General features: G+C 48.5%; 2 protein-coding genes across 2 annotated transcripts in view; one reads left to right on the top strand and one right to left on the bottom strand.

Annotated features, from left to right (window-relative positions):
* Positions 1-779: 779 nt before the first annotated feature.
* On the bottom strand, positions 780-19,114 carry LOC128898807 (nascent polypeptide-associated complex subunit alpha, muscle-specific form). Its single transcript, XM_054175548.1, has 2 exons — positions 18,919-19,114; positions 780-4,857 (listed from the first exon to the last, which is right to left on the bottom strand). The coding sequence occupies exons 1-2, from the start codon at positions 19,112-19,114 to the stop codon at positions 3,380-3,382; spliced, it is 1,674 nt and encodes a 557-aa protein (XP_054031523.1). The 3' UTR covers positions 780-3,379.
* The window catches only part of SGPP2 (sphingosine-1-phosphate phosphatase 2), a 32,528-nt gene continuing 32,269 nt past the window's right edge, over positions 19,113-19,371 (top strand). Inside the window, exon 1 of the mRNA XM_054175528.1 lies at positions 19,113-19,340. Within this exon, the coding sequence (XP_054031503.1) occupies positions 19,113-19,340 (228 nt within the window). The remainder of the gene's footprint in view (positions 19,341-19,371) is intronic.

Genomic DNA, 19,371 nt, shown 5'->3' with positions numbered 1-19,371 from the left:
TATGCTTCTTTTAAATACCTCCAGGGTTGGGGATTCAACCACTCCCCTGGGAAGACTATTTCAGTGTTTGAGAACACTTTCAGCAAAGAAGTTTCTTCTGAGCCAATCTAAAACTCCTCTGGTTCAACTTGAGGCTGTTTCCTCTTGTCCTGCCACTTGTTACTTGGGAGAAGAGACCAACAGCCACCTCATTCCAACCTCCTTTTTTGTAATTACAGAGAGTGAGGTTTCCCCTGAGCCTCCTTTTCTCCAGACTGAACTCTATAGCTTCTTCAGCCACTCCTCAGAAGACTTGTTCTCCATAGCCTTCATCACCTTTGTTGCCCTTCTCTGGACCCGCTCCAGCATCCCAATGCCTTTCTTATAGTCAGGGCCCCAAAACTCATCTCAGTACTCAAGGTGTGACCTCACCAGTGCTGAGTACAGGGACATAATCACTTCCCTGGTTCTACTTGCCTCACTATTGCTGATACAAGCCAGGATGCTGTTGGCCTTCTTGGTCACTGGGGTACATGCTGGCTCATACTTGGGTGGTTATTGCTCAACCACCCCAAGTCTTTCTCTGCATGACAGTTTCCTGCTACTCTTCCCCAAGCCTGGACCGTCGCATGGGGTTGTCGTGGCCACAGTGCAAGACCTGTCACTTGGTCTTGTTGAACCTCATTCCACTGGCTTCAGTCCATCAATCCAGTCTGTCCAGGTCCCTCTGTAGAGCCTTCCCACCCTCAAGCAGATTAACACTTCCTGGCAATTTAGTGTCATCTGCAGACTAACTGCAGACTAACTAGGGGTGCCCTTGTCCAGATCACTGCTATTAAAGAGACCTGCAGGTATGCAGGCTGTGTTTGCAGGGGAAGCACAAGCAGGTCAATCATGTGTTGGTGCATATGATGTACACACGTACACAGCTTGGATATTTATTTTTCTTAGAAAACATCACCACTAATTTACAGGTATTTAGTCTTACTACAGCATCATTTAGAAGAATACTTCCACTTCTGTAGCACCTCTTCTTCAAGGATCTCCACCTGCTTAAAAAGGTTAATAAATAAAGCCTCACGTCTCGCCTGTGAGGTAGGTCAACACTATCGTCAACATTTACAGATGCATTAACTGAAGAACAGAGAGGTTAAGGCCAAAATTTTCCAATGTTTGTACCTGAAGTCAACCATCTAAATTCTGATTTAGATGCTTAAAGTCTCGTGGTTTTCTTTGGTGCAGAACATCCACAACTACTGCTGAAGTCAAGAGGGGCTAATGGTTGGGCCTGATTTTAGGAGGCACACACGTTTTTACACAGGTACCAAGAAACTGTGAGTGTGGAAACATCAGTCTAAAGATGTGAACCACAGCCAGAGCCACAGTTGAGCCCAGTCATTTATCTCCTCAGGGCCTTTATACTATGATACATGACTTTGAAAGGCTGGTGCGGATCTTTAAATGGACATGTGTAACACAAGAATCATACAACAGAATGCGCCCACTGCCACAGGGCCTGTATAAATACTGCTGGGGCTCAAGAGGCTTTGGGGAGGTGTCAGGGTTTGATTTTCACAGACTGGTGACACTCAAGACAACGCACAGTACACATCAGTTGTGCAGCCATAAAACACGTCACTTGTCTTCACCCGCTGCCACCTCTACATTTCCACACTGTAAATCGCTTTGCTCTTGTGATAAACAGAAGTGCTGAGGGAAAGGTCTGTTAGGAGGATACTTTGTCAGGGTATCATGCAGACAGCTTGCAAAATACACATACTGAAAGATCACCTTTAAAACTCTGGAATTAAGCACAAAAAGAATTACCTCATTCCATTACAGTACCGTGTAGAAACATGGAATAAGCAGCATTATCTTATTCCCAATAGGTCATAACGACTAATTAAGTTTAAAAAAATTCAGGCACCAAATGAATTTTCCTGCAACACAGAACAGTATATAGAGTGCTCCCAGTAATATACTACAAAACCAGCTGTGTGGCAACGATTTCCATTTCATATTCCAAGCAAGTTCTCACGTTTCAAACACATCTTTGAGGTTCTACCTTCACACAATAAAAATGTTTTCTGCTGGCCTTTACAGAAACTCCTAACAAAGAAGACCTATCAAGAGGGGAAGCCCACCATCTTATTATCACGCCCTTGATCAAAGGTAACTGTTTGATACACAAACATACCACATTTCACTTGTACAGCGATGCTCAAAGCTTGCACTTTAATGTGGGCTCCTCTCACCGTGTAAAAACCTAAATCAATGGCCAGTGAAATATTACTCTCTACCACCGGAGTCTCTTAGCTCTGCTTTAGAGCTCCATTCATTAAATCATCTTCCATAAAGTGTTTCAAGTGTGCAGTGTAGTATTTCAGTCCCCCACATTAAATAAGAAATAAATAATAAAGCTTATTTTAAGCAACCAACAGAGGCCAAATGGCCTTCTAATAAAATCGTAACAAAATCGCACATTGTAGGGAAACTTTGGCTCAGTCTCTTTAAGATAATGCATTTCTGTTACAGCTTCCTCTATATGTACTTGTTGACTTCACAAAAGTGAGAACGACAAAACACACTGAACATCATCATCCTGTCCTGCTCCTAACCAAAGAGAATCTCTCCAATTATCTTCCAGGTGGGGGCAACAGTAAGCCAGTTTTCTTTAATCGAGCTCGTGTCCTTCTGCCGTCAGGGAGCACGGAAATCAGGACACGCTTCCACAGAGGTGGGGATGAGCATGTCCCCAACCTTCAGAGTCCCAGCTCCCCAGGGAGGCCCTTCCAGACAGCTTTACAAGAGAGATGCACCCTGAACAGACCTCCCTCCAGAGTGGCCGGACCCCTCACCTGGTCATCCTGCAGAGGATCCCTGCCACCTCGAGCTGTGCCAGAGCCGCAGGGCTGTCCTAGCGCCACTGACCTGGCTGCGGGGCTGGTCTGGCCGCAAGGCTCCCCACGCCACCGTGCCAGGCCTGGGGCCTGTCCCCGTCGCAGGGATGGAGCCGCAGCCAGAGCCCTGTGGGCATGGTGAACCTGAGGCCTGTCACTGTAGTGGGCTTGCGCCCTGTCAGCTCCCGCCATCAGACCCCTTCCTAGCGTGCTCGTTACACCTAGGAGAGCCACGGCCTAACCCGTGTCCTCCCTCCGCTGCTCCCCACCTGCCTGTCGGCCGGGTGGGGGTAATACCAACCGAACCAGCGGTACCTTCGAGCCAGGGGCCGCAGCCGAACCGCTCCTGGCCCGGCCTGGGCCCCCGCCCGCGCTCTGCCCCACAGCGTGGAGGGCGGGGAAGCGGACCTCAGCTCCTCTCGCAGCCCGCGCCTCGCTACCCGTCCTGTCCTGCCCGGCTCAGCCCCTCCGCCGCCCGGTCCCACTCCGCTCCGCCGGCGCTACGTGTCGCTCCTGCGGGCAGCCGCCGCCCGGCCCCGCGGGGTGCCGTTTGAGGCTGCCCCGCCAGTCGCCGCCTCGGGCCGGTACTTGAGCCAGCAGATGAGCCATGTAACGACGACGGAGAAGAGGGCGAGGATGCTGGCCACCGACAGGCAGATGGGCCCCACCGGCGACGGCGACGCCGAGGCGCCGGGCCCGGCGGCATCACCGCCGTACTGGTTGACGAAGATGAGACCGGTGAAAAGCAGCACCACCATGGAAAGGAAGGAGACGACGACGCACACGCAGCCGGCGCTCAGCGCCGCCCGCTTGCAGCTCTGGCAGCTCTCATAGCCGCCGCCGCCCGAGGAGCGCGGCCCAGCCCGGCCGGTAGGAGCAGGGGACGGCGGGGCGAGGGCGGCCGCCGCCTCCCGGGCGCGGGGCGGGCGGCGGGGCGGCAGTGGCGGCAAGGTGTCCTGGGGCAGCGGGTCGCGGGCCCGTAGCTGCGGAGGGCAGGCGGCGGCCAGCTTAGTGTTGACAGGGAGGCCGTGGACGCGGTGGTCGGGCAGCGCCGTACGGTGGCGGCAGAGCGGGCAGGCCAACGAGCCGCCGCCCGACCGGCCGGGCCCCGACCCCGATTCAGCGGCGGAGGCGGGGGGCTGCTGGGCGGCCCGCAGGTGCAGCTGGCTCAGGCACTCCTGGCAGAAGGTGTGCAGGCACTCCAGCAGCTTGGGCGCCCGCCGCTCCAGGTCGAAGTAGTTGTAGCAGATCTTGCACTCGTAGTCCTCGTAGCTGGGCGGAGGGGCGGCAGTCGCCGCCGCTGCCTCTTCATCATCATCCTCCCGCCGCCCGCCCTGCCCTACGCCGCCCTTCTGCGCCGGCTCGGCCATAACATCTCGCCGGAGGGAGGAACGGAGAACCGGCGAAAGGCGGAGAGTCCCGGGCCGCGCCGCGCCTGGGAGGCGGGCGGGGAGCCTGGGGGGGACCGCGGCCCCGCCGCCTCCTGGCCGCGCCCGCGGGCTGCGGCGCGGCCCGCTGAGCAGAGTGGGAGGAAGGAAGGGAGAGAAGGAGGATAAGGAGGGAGGACCGGTTGCTGCCTGGTGCCGCCCGCCGCGCTGGCGGCTGGCGGCTGCCGGGGCCGGTGGCGGCTGCCGCGGGCGGGGGGCGGGATCGGCGCCGCCCGCCCCCAGGAGCGGCCGCCAGTGCACGGTAGCGGGGATTGCGCCCCGGCCGCGCTCTTCTGCTGGCCCGCCCGGCGTTCGGAGTGCTTGCGGCGCAGGCTCTGCCCGCGGCCGGTGCAGCCGGGATGCTGCTTCCACGGGGCCTCCCGGCGGGCTGCCCCCGCTGATGCGGCCGCTTCTGCAGCGGCGACTCGGGCTACCGGGGTCGAGATTTCCCCCGCAGCCATGCAGCGGGATGTGCTGTCCTGCAGTCCCGAGTGCTGTGCTTGCCTCCAGTAAACACTCCCAGGCAGAAAATGCTGCGTAGCTTTTAAATCCTGAATGGCATTTTAAGAAATAATAGTTTATGAGGATTCCCTAGTATGATTATGATAGAATCAAATAATGGTTTGGGTTGAAAGCAGCCTTTATAGGTCACTTGTCCAACTCCCTTGCAGTCAGCAAGAACACTTTAAACTAGACCATGTTCTTCAGAGTCTGAAACAATCTGACCTGGAATGTTTCCAGAGAAGGGGCATCTGCCATCTCTGTGGGCAACATGTGCTAGTGTCTTACTACCCTCAGTATAAAAATGTCTTATTTTTATTTAGTCTAAGTCTCCTCTCTTTTAGTTTAAAACTACCACCCCTTGTCCTGTCAAAACAGGCCCTGCTAAAAAGTCAGCCCTCATCTTTCTGATAGGCCCTTTTAGGTACTGAAAGGCTGCAATAAGGTCTCCCTGGAGCCTTTTCTTTTCTAAGCTGGACAACCCCAACTCTCAGCCTGGCCTGGTGGTAGATGCCCCATCCCTGAAACATTGCAGCTCAGGTTGGATGGGGCTTTGAGCAGTGTGGTCTAGTACGAGATGTCACTGCCCATAGCAGGGATGTTGGAACTAGATAGCTTTTAAGGTCCTAACACGAACCATTTTACGATTCCCTTTTTTATTTACATCCCAACATTGCTATCATATTGAGAGATTTTGCCCAGTTTAATGAAAACCAACCCAAACAATAGAGCATTCAGTGCTTCCAGTGTTGGATGTTAAACAACCTGGTATGTTTCACAAAATCAGATTCTGCTCTGCTCATCAGAGAAGTCTGAAGTAACTCCTTTATCGTTGGGTGTAGCACAAACCATAAAACTAATTGTTTCTCTTTATAATAGACCACATCACCCTGCCTTGTTGCTAAACCTGCATGTTGGGAACATCAGCTCTGGACTGAGAGCTCTCATCTTGGACATCATCCTTTTTCCTCTGATTTAAAATTTGTTCAAATCTAGGTTCAGCCTCTGAAAAGAAGCAAGAAAATGAGAAACAGAGTAAAACATCACCTCTTTTAATAAGGCCACGTGGTTGGCAACATGAGAGGTCATCTCCCCAGTCACCTGGAGCACTTTTTCCAGTGTTACTTTTTCCCCCCCCCAGTGCTTCATATCATCCCTGATGAATTTGGACTGTGTTCATGTAATTCTGGGGCCTTCCACTTTTTTTTACACTAAATTTCATCTTATTTACTCAGGTATTAAATTCTTATGCTTCTGGTGGCTTGTTTTACTCTCTGTTTTTTTTTCCCCTTCCCTTCCCCCCCCACCTTGCTTTTCCCCCCCTCCATCCCCCCCCTTTCTTTTTTCTTGCTACTTTTCCCTAGTTAGCATCGTCTTCCTGTTTAATGAGTTAGTTGTTAAAAGGCAGATGTCAAAATATCCCAGGCACCACCCTTCCATTAATTTTATTGCCACTTTCACAACCCTACAACTTCCAATTAATTTGCAAACCACCTGAAAGTCCTTAGATCCAAGTAAATCTGAGTTAATTTTTCAAGTCGAAACTTTTTGAGGTACTGTGTCAAATGCTGTGAGAAGGTCCAGCTACATCAGGTGCTTTGCTGGTTCAAACTGCTTTGCCCCTGTGTTTTGTGTTCTGAGTTTCTGTATCTGATGTGGATCTGCTGTGAGGTCAGCTGAAACTCCACCTAAACTGAAACTCCACCTGGACCTCAGCAAGGCCTTTGACACCATCCCCCATGGCAGACTCCTGGCCAAGCTGTCAGCCCATGGCTTGGATGGGAGCACACTGTGATGGGTTAGGAACTGTCTGGAGGGCCGAGCCCAGAGAGTGGTGGTGAATGGTGCCACATCCAGCTGGCAGCCAGTCACCAGTGGTGTGCCCCAGGGATCAGTGCTGGGCCCCATGCTCTTTAACATCTTTATTGATGATCTGGATCAGGGCATTGAGTCCATCATCAGTAAATTTGCTGATGACACCAAGCTGGGGGCAGGAGTAGAGAGGGTAGAGAGGCTCTGCAGAGGGACCTCGACAGGCTGGGCAGATGGGCAGAGTCCAAGGGCAGAAGATTAAACACATCCAAGTGCCGGGTTCTGCACATTGGCCACAACAACCCCATGCAGAGCTACAGGCTGGGGTCAGAGTGGCTGAGAGCAGCCAGGTAGAGAGGGACCTGGGGGTACTGGTCAATGGTAGGCTGAACATGAGCCTGCAGTGTGCCCAGGTGGCCAAGAGGGCCAATGGCATCCTGGCCTGCATCAGGAACAGTGTGGCCAGCAGGAGCAGGGAGGTCATTCTGCCCCTGTACACTGCACTGGTTAGGCCGCACCTCGAGTCCTGTGTCCAGTTCTGGGCCCCTCAGTTTAGGAAGGAGGTTGACTTGCTGGAACGAGTCCAGAGAAGGGCAACAAAGTTGGTGAGGGGTTTGGAACATAAGCCCTACGAGGAGAGGCTGAGGGAGCTGGGGTTGCTTAGCCTGGAGAAGAGGAGACTCAGGGGTGACCTTATTGCTCTCTACAACTACCTGAAGGGAGGTTGTAGTCAGGCAGGGGTTGGTCTCTTCTCCCAGGCAAGCAGTACCAGAACAAGAGGACACAGTCTCAGGCTGCACCAGGGGAGGTTTAGGCTGGAGGTTAGGAGGAAGTTCTACACAGAGAGAGTGACAGGCCATTGGAATGGGCTGCCTGGGGAGGTGGTGCAGTCACCATCGCTGGAGGTGTTCAGGACGAGGCTTGACAGGATGCTTGGTTCCATGGTTCAGTTGATTAGGTGGTGTTGGATGATAGGTTGGACATGATGGTCTTGAAGGTCTCTTCCAACCTGGTCTATTCTATTCTATTCTATTCTATTCTATTCTATTCTATTCTATTCTATTCTATTCTATTAACTGTGCTTTTTTTCCAGTCAGCACTAGGAGAGCTGCTGCTCAGTCTGGTGTGGAAACTACACAGAATAGATGCAGAACTGAAAAAAAAAAGAAAATTAAAAGGCTAAGTGCCAAATTAGGGTGAAATGTACTTTCTTTTTTAAACATAAAACTAAGAATGAGAAAAGCCAGTGTGCTATCACAGAACTTTGCTCATCATTACCCCTGTGAACACAATGTGGTATGACTAGCTCCTGCACAAGCCAGGTTGCCTTTGGAGGAAGTCCAGTGGAAGGTGAGGTGGTGATGAGGGGACTGGAGCATCTCTCTGACAAGGAAAGGCTGAGAGACCTGAGGCTCTATAGCCTCGAGACTGCTGAGGTGGGAATCTTCTCAATGCTTCTCAATGTCTAAAGGGCATGGGGCAAGAGGATGGGGCCAGACTCTTTTCAGTGGTGCCCGGCAACAGCACAAGGGGCAGTGGGTGCAAACCAGAACCTGGAGGTTCCATCTGAACATGAGGAAAAACTTATTTCCTTGAGGGTTTCTTCCTATGAAAATGGCCAAAAGCCATCAATGTATTTTCTTATCCAGAAGATATTTTCTTCTCTCAAACTGCCTGGACATTGAAATCTTGGGCAACCTGCTGTGGGTGACTCTGTCTTAGCAAAGCAGTTGGCCTAGATGGTCCTCAGAGGTCCCTTCCAACCCCCAGCATGCCAGGATTCTGTGATTCTGTAATCTAATACTGTGGTTGACAGCAGAAGCTTGTTGGCAATATTTTTGTACAGGAGTTTGTTTTACTTTTACAGAAGGCCACTTGTATGATTTTTCTAGGGTGCATTAAGTAACTAAGCCTAGGACTCATTTCATATGTATGTAGAAAAGAGACCTCTCTTGCTTGTCATCCTTCCACTCAACTTCATCTCCAGCCCCATTTATACTCACTTTGGAGGGATGGCAAAAGCCATGCACTATTTTTATGCCCTATCATTGTATTGTAGGATGCTGCAATGTCATCTTCACCTTTCTTCATGTGAAAGTTTTATTTCATATAATGTATTTTGGAACAGCTTGTAATTAAAGTGCCCTTTTTTTTCAACCTTTTCTGTTTTGGAACGAATTGCATTCATTACGAAAGAAAATGTTCATTTTCACTAATATTTGCAGCCATTTCAAGGAGCTGAAAAAGGAGAGGGAAAAAGATGGCAATTATGAGAAATGTCATGTATGTTGTTCTCTTAATGTATAGGAAAGATGCAGAGGTACAAGCATCCAGCCCAGGTCAGTGTCTGCAGTGTTGTGGCCCATCTGAGGCTCCCCTGTGCAAAAAAAAGACAACGACACACTGCAACAAGGGTCACCAAGATGGGCTGAGCATGCTTCCCAGAGAGGTGGTAGTCTCCCCATCCCTGTAGGAGTTCCAGGCTAGGTAGGTGGGGCTCTGAGAAACCTGCTCTAGTGGGATGTGTCCCTGTCCATGGCAGGGGATTGGAACTAGATGGTCTTTAAGGCCCCTTTCTAGGCCAAACCATTCTATAGTTCTATATTTGACACCTCTTTCCCCAGAAAAATCTCTTTGTTGTGTTGCAGCTGCTAAACACAGCCCTATTTCAGCTGCCTCAGGCAATGTGGAGTGTTTGAAAGAGTGTCCTCACTGACCACTCACCTCTATTTTCACTTTTCTTCTAGGTTAAGCTTTAAGCTTCTCTTCCTCACCCATGGTTGACCTGCAGCCCCAAATGCAGACACACCCTTGCTGGCATTAGGCTGATGCCAAATGGTGCAACAGGTTTATTGGCAATAAAAAGATGGGGGACGCAGGTATGACTGCATCATTTCTGGTGGGCATGTTTTCTGATTGTTCCCATCCATTCATTTTCTGAGCAGCCTGATTTAGTCAAGAACGTTCCTGTTAGCTGCAGGCCAGTTGGACTAGGTGACCTTTAAAGGTTCCTTGCAATTCAAACCAGCCTGTGACTCTGCCACAATGCTGTGTTTTCAGCATATGCCAAACATAGGAGCTTTGGCTGAGGAAAGATGAGGAAGCATTTAAGAATGGGAGGTCATGAAATTTGTGAGGGTATGTTCATTAGTGCAATACCTTCAACCAACCAAGCTTGAACAGCAACAAGGAGAATCACAGACTTGTTATCCAGAGCAAGGCCATCTCAGAAAGGTTATTTAAGATGATGTTGGATAACTGCAGTTCAGACAGAAGTAGCTGCAAAATTCTCGCTGCAGACCTATGTTTAATCCAGCTCACAGGAGTATCAAAGTAACAATTTGGGCTCCAGAGCCATATGGGTCCCTGAGGCTGTGGGGTTTGGAGCTCTCTTGGGTACAGCACTTTATTACAGCTCCCTGGAGCAGGAATTGTGTTTCTGTGTTAGGGCAGATCTGCCTTGGGTGTTTGCAGGGATTTAATTAAGCTTATAGCAAACAGTGTTTAAATTGGCACAGTCATTCCAGGTTGGTTGCAGCTTTAGGAGCAAACACATTTTTATTTTACCTTCTGCTAAGCAAACTGCACTTCTTCAGACACTTTTCTGATGGTATAATTGGGGGGTGTGTGTGTGTGAAATTCCAGGAACTGCATTGATTTAACTGGTATTTAATCAAAAAGGGCCAAGCAAAAAGGAGAAAAAGAGAGAAAACCTCAGGGAAATATTTTGTTTTGATCAGCACCGTGTTTCCTGTACATCACAGTGAGAATGAAGATGGAATTCTGCCCTGGATGCTGATTCAGGTGGCAGTGTAGCCTGTCTGGACTTGCTTGGTGCAGCATGCTGCTGCAGCAGCCTGGGCCAGGAGACAGATCTCTGCAGAGCAGGGCGTTGCGGGATGTGGGACTGCTGCATCTCGTGTGGCACCTTAGGGCTTAAACCAAGTTGTTATGGCTGTGCTGGCCACATTAAAGCAGCTTTGTGGGAAAACAGAGGCCAAACTAATAATTACTAATAATGCTGTTTCGAGTCATTAGTGAATAGCAGCATGGCTGTTTGCTCTTGGGCTTCCTGCTGCCCCGACTGTCCTTGCAGTGAGAAACAAGAACTATTCCTTTAATCACTTTAGAAGATTCTTTAGTGCTTTGGGAGCTCAGGACACATTTCACTTGCTGCTTTTATTGCAGCACATCATTAGTAACAGAGTTAAAATGAGGATGGTTATCTCTGAAGTAAAATCCTGATCCAGTGGAAGCTGGTGAGTTGTGGTTTTGTTTTTTCATCAGAGGGGACAAGTTCATTTCCTTGGCAATAACAGGGGCATATTTTTTTAAGACAGCTTGGGATCTGCTGTTGCTCAGACCACAATGTTATGTGTATGTGTTTAAGTCCATTTTTCAGGATAAGAAACAGATGAAGGGTTTGGAGAGTTTTGCATTCAGAATATTGTTGTGAACCTAAAACCTGATGTATTGCTGAAACCTGCAAAACTATCAACTCCTCTGGGCTTGAGGTTAGTTTCATCTTCTGTTGTAGATTTATTTCAGCTTTGTGCTTGAGGAGTGCCTCTATGGCAGAGAATAGACTTCATAAGCTTCCCCTGAGATCTGGTGACTATTAAGGGGACATAGGAATTGAGTTTGCTCCAGAGTGGCAGACCTATGGGCTACCCTGAGCACTCCCAGCTCTTCCCACCTCTTGGAAGCCTCTGCATTCCCTAGCTGTATCTCTGCAACCCTGGCAAAGCAAACCATGTGTTAAGGGTAACTTAGGAACAATTAGGTCTCTGGAGTTACTTAAAACCTGCCTGGATGGGATCCTGGGCAACCTTCTCTGGCTGACCCTGCAGGGCACTTGGACTAGATGGTCTCCAGAGGATCTAAACTCTACAATTCTGTGACAAGCCAAATGAGGTAACATCATTTTGCCACTGTTTGAATCACATCCTGAGCCCAATGTGTACTTCTGGTGCCTCTTCTCTAGGAAGGAAGGTGTTCAGGGAAGAGCAAGAAGACCTGGGATTGATGAGATCTTCCTTAATGAAGTAAACTCAACAGACCAGGACTCCACAACCTCTGAAAGAGGCAGCTAAGAGGGGATACAATAGTGGTCAAACTGACTTTGCCAAGCAAGCCAAGCAACTTGGACACAGGGGACATATCTCCAGCATTACAAAGGGGATTTAGACTGCCAAAAGAGATGCTGCCAACTTTGGAACTGGCTCCGCCAAGGGTAACTGTGGGAGGAAAAGGATATCTGATTTGTTCCTTGGCATGCTCCTGCTGCAGAGTCTGTTCAGCTGGCCCACTCATTTTCATAATGTTGGAAAGGAAAATTAGAAGTTTGTTTCTAATGGGATGAGTAAATACTAAGTATTTTGGAACAAACCAAGCAAACAACTGGGATGTCTTTATGTTGAGGGTGAGAACTCAGGAGGTTGCATTTGTAGAGAAAACTCTCCAATTAGCTAACTACACAGTTCTAGCTGAGTCAAGAAAGAGATTCCTTCTTCCTAATTTGAAATCTAAATTAATTAAAGGTATATGGTTCCTGAGTTTTATGGGAAAGAATCATTGAAAATGGATTAAACTGGGGGTTTGGTTTGGTTTCAGTTGTGTTTTTTCCACAAAAATGCAGACTAATTTTGTACTCCCATTAGGAAATGCCAGGTTGGAAGAATTCCAGTGGATTTTTCCAGTGGAAATTTTCTAAGGGTCAATTCAGGTCTCTGGAAACACTTTACCCTCAAAAAACTCATCCCATAATCCCAGAGAAATATCTTAGGTCAATATTTTGTATTATTTGATAGTCTTGTCTCTGACTGTCTGAGGCTCCAAATAAGATTTCAGAAGCTCCTCTGAATTTCCTGTAGTAGTCATCCTAGAAGCATGGACATGGAGTTGTAGTTGTGATTTGGATTTGTAGATGCACTGCTGGAAACCTCATCACCGCTAAAGATGGGAGTTAAAACATCATTTTCTCATCAGCTATTGCCAGGAAAGCTGTCAACCATGGTGGATGGGCAACAATCAAACAGAATATCTATGTTGTTTGGAAACTGCTGGAAAGAGTCCAGTGGAGGCTACAAAGATGAGGGGACTGAAGCATCAATCTGACAAATAAAAGCTGAGAGATATGAGGGTATATAGCCTGAAGAAGGGATGACCCGGGGGGGTGGGGGGAATATTCCCAATGCTTATCAATATCTAAAGGGCAGGGGGCAAGAGGATGTGGCCAGACTCTTTTTAGTAGTGCCTAGCAACAGGATAAGGGGCAACAGGTGCAAAATGGAACCCAGGAAATTCCATCTGAACATGAGGAAAACCCTTCCCTTCTGTGAGCATGCTAGAGCCTTGGACCAGGCTGCCCAGGAAGGTTGTGAAGTCTCCTTTCTCTGGAGATATTCCAAACCTGCCTGGACATTGCAATCCTGGGCAAGCTGTTTCGTGTGGGGATTGGACTAGGTGATCTCCAGAGGTCCCTTTCAACCCCCACCTGTGATTCTGTGGTCTGTAGGTGCTGCCATTGCATTTCAAAAGAAGGCATATTCCCCCAAAAAGCAGAAATAAACAGAGATAAGAGTGGAAATCTTCTCTAAAATAATCAATAGATGTCCCAAATCCTGTTGACTGGCAGAGTGTCCATTCGAGGCAGTAGCACTGGAAAGGCTCCTGTTGCATCCACCCTCCCAGTCAGAGAATGCAGCAGCTCCTATCAGGTGTCATTGGCTGGCTTTTGCTGCCCAGCCTATACTGGTGCTTGGGATTGCCCTGACACAGATGCAGGACCTTGCATTTGGTCTTATTGAGCCTCATGAGGTTGGCTTAGGCCCTGCTCTCTGCAGAGAAGTTGGACTAGATGACTTTAAAGGTCCCTTTCAACCACAACCGGTCTGTGACTCCACGGTTACATTTTTAAGGGGTTGCAAACTGCTTCAGAAAACAAGGTCAGGACAGCCTGAGGCTCTGGAAATATGCTGGTCACATCTGGAGGAAACAATGATCTTTGTATCACTTATCCATATACAAGGATAGCAGCTCCCTTGCTTCATCAATAGCTGAGCATTAATTGCTACTAAGGCTACTAATTGCCTAATCAAGGCAAATTCCCAGAATATCAATGCTGTGGGTTTTTTTTCTTCCTGCCCTGTACAGCTCTTCTTGTAGCTTCCAGTATTCAAAGTGGATGACTTGTATTATTTCTAATGAGTCAAGACAAACAGACCTCCTGATGATTGTTTCTATCTACTGTACCATAAGATCCATACATGTGTACCCTTCCTAGTCTGCTGCCAGTCAATCAGTGTTAAAGCACTGGCATATGGGTGTGGGATTTTTTGCTGCCCTTAAAATAGGATTAAGGTTTGTCATGTAAATAGTAGAAATAAAGCAAAAAACTCAAGAGCTATTTCTGGGTTTAGGATGACATCTGTAAGGTGGGTGGTAGTGGAATGAGAAGTAGAGAATTTCAGAGCTCTTCATAGCTGAATGAATTGCTTGAGCATCTATTTTTCAGTAGGTTAAAAAACATTAATTACCCCAAATTGGTGCATACACTCTATGGACTAAAGAAAAATCTATGTACTAGCTGTACTGGCCTCAGGCCATTTCATTGCTCTTTTCCCAGTCTTGCTCTTCCTTCTCCGGACTTCTCCTGAACAGACTCTTTGTTGAAACATTTATTGCGTGAAAAACCATCATTTAATGAGTCAGCAGATCACATCAAAAGATACCATTGCTCTTCTCAGGCTGCTTATTGCTGTCTGAGTCTCTCTGTAGGGGCTGAACAACCCTGATGGCCAGGATAACCTGCACTGGCAGTGCCCATCTCACTACAGAGAGGAAAGAGATGTACCCTCAGTCTGTTACATTCCTGGTGAGTATTTGCCAGCAGTGACTCACTCTGGCATAATGTACTGATAAGCATTGAGCAAACAGGAAGCTGCAGCTTCAGAAATGATGGTAGGAAGTTTTGTGCATGTGAAGTGTCACTGAGAAGCCATCAAGGGGCAAGATGGAGAGGTACCATTCATTCACCTTCTGCTCCAAACAGGGCGAAGAACCCTGGGAAAGCATGCCGTGCACAGAAGGCATTGGAAAGGCCCTGGCAAAATAAACTGCTGCTGAGCACTAATAAATATCAATTCCTTTTCCTCCAGAAAATTATGTGATTAAAATCAGCAGCTCCTTTCCAACACAGAATCCCAGCATGGTGGTATTCTAATTTCTGAAACACTGAAACAGCCAGGGTATGGTGTAGCCTACCAATAACCAGCAGTGTTGAGAGCACCTCTAGAAATTTCACAGTAGATGTGCATGCAATTGAAGTGTCCAAGTGATACGGTGCAGAATCATTATTTAAATGACATGCTAATCATTGCTGGAAATTAGCAATACCATTTCCAGCAATGCAAATCATAAGCAATTACATAGCATTATCTGGTTACTTACACTGCAAACAGTAAAGTTAATTATTCCTACCCAAGACAGCAGCCACTGCTTCAGCACATTCCCTTTCTTGCTGTTTTTGGGGGGGTGCTTTCATCTTTCAAAGCTCTAAAATTTGCTTTACTTTTGTACTTGCAGTCTTAAAATATGGCCACACAATAATAAGGGTTTGATAATAAAATTATCTGAGAGTTACAAAAACATGGTTCCACAACTCCACTTTCCCCCCTTGGGTCTACATTTCTGTTTTTCCCCCATGGAAAAAAAAATAATCCTGGGAGTTGAGGAGCAGTTTATTGTTCCTACAAAAACGAATAGAAGCTATCAGTGTGTTTTCATTTATGGGAGATACTTTCTTCTCAATCCGCCTGGACATTGAAATCCTGGACAACCTGCTCTGGGTGACCCTGCTTTAGCAGGAAGATTGGACTACATGATCTCCAGAAGCCCCTTCCACCTCCCACCATCCTGTAATTCTGTGATTCGTTGTGCCCTAAACTGAACTGTCTTTCACTCCAGGAATTGGTCTATATTAGGAACGTAACTTTCACAAAACACTTCACTTGTCCTAGCAAAGATATTCTGTGATCCTGTGATTTTCCTTAGCAAAACAAAAAAGAGGGTCACAGACTTCTCTCAGCAGCTTGTGTATCACTTAAGAATTGCTGATATTGAGGCATCTTGCTTCTCCAGATGTTCCTACAAATCCCTTTTGCTGGATATTTGCAAGCACCTTCACTTCCACACCTCCAACCTAATCAGGGCCAGCTCATGTCTAAGCTGAAGATGACAGGCAACATCCTTTCCACATATAACTGGTTTGAAGAGACACAAAGTCACTGCAGTCTTGACTTAAGGGGTTCTGGAAGTTCCCTCAGATCTGGGACACTTCAGACCCAGTCTTTGGGGTTTGGTTTTGGTTGGTTTGTTTGTTTTCAATGACACTGCAATTCTGGCTTTCCTTTTTGTGCCATTCCACAGCGCTTTGTGCCTGCACGCTGAAGCCCCTGTGAGAGGGCTTGCTTAATCTGTGTGTTTCCCAGTTCATGTAGCCTTAGGAAGTTCTCAGATATGGCTTTATCCAAAATGGAATTGTCTTGGTCTGAGCTAGAACAGAACTAATTCTGTTGAGGGATTTGACTTCTCAGCTCAGTCTCTTCCCACTGAGAGCACTTGCTGAGGTTCACAGCATGTCTTACAGACAGGGGCTGTTTCTGGCAGTGGGAATGCTGATATTGAGAGCTGCTGCCAAGAGTTGGTGCAGAGAGGCTCCTGCTTATCCTTGCTCTTGTGCAAAGGTCACTGCTAAATCTTGTGCTCCATGTTGGGCTGCAGTAACTAAGAGGTGGCATCTGCAGGGAGGAGAGGACAGGATACATGACCCTGAGCTGACCAACAAAGAATTCCATTGCATGGGCATCATATTCAGTATAAAGCTGAGGGATCACTAGCACCAAGCCTCTTCAGTGGCCAGGAAAGACTGCCTGTTTTTGCCTTCAGTCCTAATCCATGTGTTCCCAAATCCAGTTTTTCAATATTCAGCTCCTTAATCCAGTTTCCATTTGCTGCTGAGTCTAGTCTGGGACTTACCCAATGGCTGCCCACAGCACCAGTGGTGACAGGGACATCATTGCCACCCAGGATTGTGTTTGACATTGGTTTGTATCTATTTGTATGGTTCAGTTTCTTTCCCAACACACCTGGCTCTCTCCCTTATTCCCTTTCTCTTCTCTTTGGGAGGGGAGAGGGGTTCATAGAGAGAGTCTGTCACTCATCTAGTGGCCAGCTCAGTCCTAACCCTTGACGAGAATAAAGGAATTATGAGGATAACACTTCATGCAGTTTTTAATGCACAAGTTCCTCTGCTAAAACAATCCTGCTTCTGCAATCTGAAGTCGTGGCTTCATTAACCTAATGTCAACAAAATGGCATGTAAATTTGTAAAGGGATATTGCCTCCCCATCCTCTTGGATTTTCTTGGAAGCCTTAGTGACCGAAGACAACCCCAGAGCTGGAGCACTCAGGGGCATGGACAAGGCAGATTGAAACTAACAATAGGTAGAAACTCCCACCCTGCTCTCTCACATTTTTGTTTGGTTTTTGGGGTCTCTGTTAAGTTTAGAGTAAGTCTGGCAAAAAAATGTCATCCAGAGTTCTTAGCAGCTGGATGCTAGCATCCTCACTGAAGCACACTCCCACCAACCCAACTATTTGCCCTAAATAGGACTAGGCAGAAGCTGGCTATGAATTGTTAGTTCTATTTTAATACTTGGGCAGCATTATAATGACGAAGGGGACAGGTATGTGGATAGATCAAATAAATACTGGCTCGTGGTTGACAAGATGTTTTAAAATACCTGCAGGGTGCTGGCCCTGGCCATGTACTTTCATTCTTGCTTTCTCCTGGGTCTCTGGATGAGATCCTACCTTACTGGCATCAGTCCCAAAACTCCCAGCAGCCCTTGGAATTAAAAACTCCTATGTGCAAGTGGATAAAATAAAAATGAAAACATTTTGAAGACTCTTTCTGTAGCACAGTGAAAATAACCATGAAAGAACTCTTGACCCAGCTCCTGCAGCTCTACTGAAGTCAGTCTGTGTAGAAGGGATGAAGCAATATAAATGCAATTTTTAATTGAAATCACACACTTCTGAATGTTTCACATATCAGAGAAACAAGAAAAAAAGAAGAGAAAAGCTACTCAGAAATTTATGAGTACACCTAATAGATTATGCAGCCATTAAAAACACAGAATCAGAGTAAACAATGAGTAATTCCTGCAAGTAAAAATACAGACATCTAACGAAGCTGGAACAGGCAGCATTGCTCCTCAGCCCACATGAACTGGTTCTGCCAACAAGCAAGTTGCAGTCTTGTCATCACGGCCACAAATGAGTGTGTGAGCTCACTACAAACATGATGTCACCTGGAGCTGCGATTGGGCAAACCTTGAATGATAGAAGATTACATTCCAAGAAGATAAAAGAAAATAAATCATACAACACAATTAGATTGTAATGGTGTCTGCTCTGGAATCTGGATGGGAGCGAAGAAGATCAGTCCCTGCAGTTCCTGATAGAGGCTGTGCTGTCCATGGCTGTGGAGGTAGCTTGGCTCGTGCTGAGGCTGGGTGGTGAGATTACCCTGCCATCCCAAGAGAGATGGCACTTGCAGAGGCTGGGTGACCACCTCCTAAGCAGTGTCACCGAGACAAACAGGCTTCCTAAAAAGTGTGGGCAGAATGTCAAGGGGATTCTGCCCCTCTGCTCCACTCTGTTGAGACCCCACCTCATGGCTGTGTCCAGCTCTGGGTTCCTCAGCACATGAGAGGCGTACACATGTTGGAGCGAGTTCAAAAATTATCTGAGTCCTCATTCCTGCTGAGAGAGTTAGGGTTGTTCAACCTGGAAAAGAGAAGGCTCTAAGGAGCGGCTTTGCAGTATTAAAGGGGACTCTGAAAAAGATGGGGACAGAGTTTTTAGCAGGGCCTGTTGTGAGAGGATCAAGGGCAATGGTTTTGAACTGAAAGAGAGGAAATGTAGACTAGATAGAAGAAGCTGAGGGTGGTGAAACACTGTCCCAGGTTGCCCAGAGATGCGGTAGGTGCCACATCCCTGGAAACATTCCAGGTAAGGTTGTTGGGCTCTGAGCAACCTGACCTAGTTGAAGATGTCACTCTTACGTGCGGGAAGATTGGACTAGATGACCCTTAAAAGGTCCCTTCCAACCCAAAGCAGTCTGCGTCTGTGATTCTGTATGATCTTTCCAAGCAGTGTTACAGTGCCGGGCCAGCTGGCCACAGCCAGGGATTTGCTGAACGTTCTCCTGCCACGCTGAGCAGTGGCCACACGCCAGTCTCCAACCGAACGCTGCTGGGGGGCGCACGGCCCGGCCGGCAGGGGGCTTCCCCGGGCGGGGCCCCGCACCTGTGCGGGGCGGGGCCGGAGGCGGAGCCCACCTGTGCGGGGCGGGGCCGGGACGCACCTGCCCGCGGCCGCTGCGCGGGTCGGGGCTGCGCGGAGCGGCGCGGAGGCTGCTGGCAGCATGTCCCGCCTGTTAGGCACCCTGCGCGGTTCCCAGCCCGTGGCTCGCTTCCAGCGCTCCTGCGGGCTCTTCCCTGCCAATAAGGAGGGCGGCTGCGGTAGCGGCAGCGAGCCCTCCGCCGAGGGAGCCCGGGACGGCGGAGCCTGCAACGGCGCGGGCGCGCTGCGCAGCCCCGCAGCCCCCGGCCGCGGCGTCCCCAACGGGGTGCGGAGTGGCCGAGGCCCGAAGGTGAGTGCTGCGGAGGGGCAGCCGGGCCCGG

This window comes from Dryobates pubescens, chromosome 32, assembly GCF_014839835.1.
Source record: "Dryobates pubescens isolate bDryPub1 chromosome 32, bDryPub1.pri, whole genome shotgun sequence".
Lineage (NCBI taxonomy): Eukaryota > Metazoa > Chordata > Aves > Piciformes > Picidae > Dryobates > Dryobates pubescens.
This window is presented reverse-complemented; position numbering and strand designations above follow the sequence as displayed.

Coding starts and splice junctions, on each gene's coding strand:
- LOC128898807 (XM_054175548.1), bottom strand. CDS start 19,114: ATGCTGCCAGCAGCCTCCGCGCCGCTCCGCGCAGCCCCGACCCGCGCA. Junction 4,858..18,918: donor GCGTTCGGTTGGAGACTGGC/GTGTGGCCACTG, acceptor AATGCCATTCAG/GATTTAAAAGCTACGCAGCA.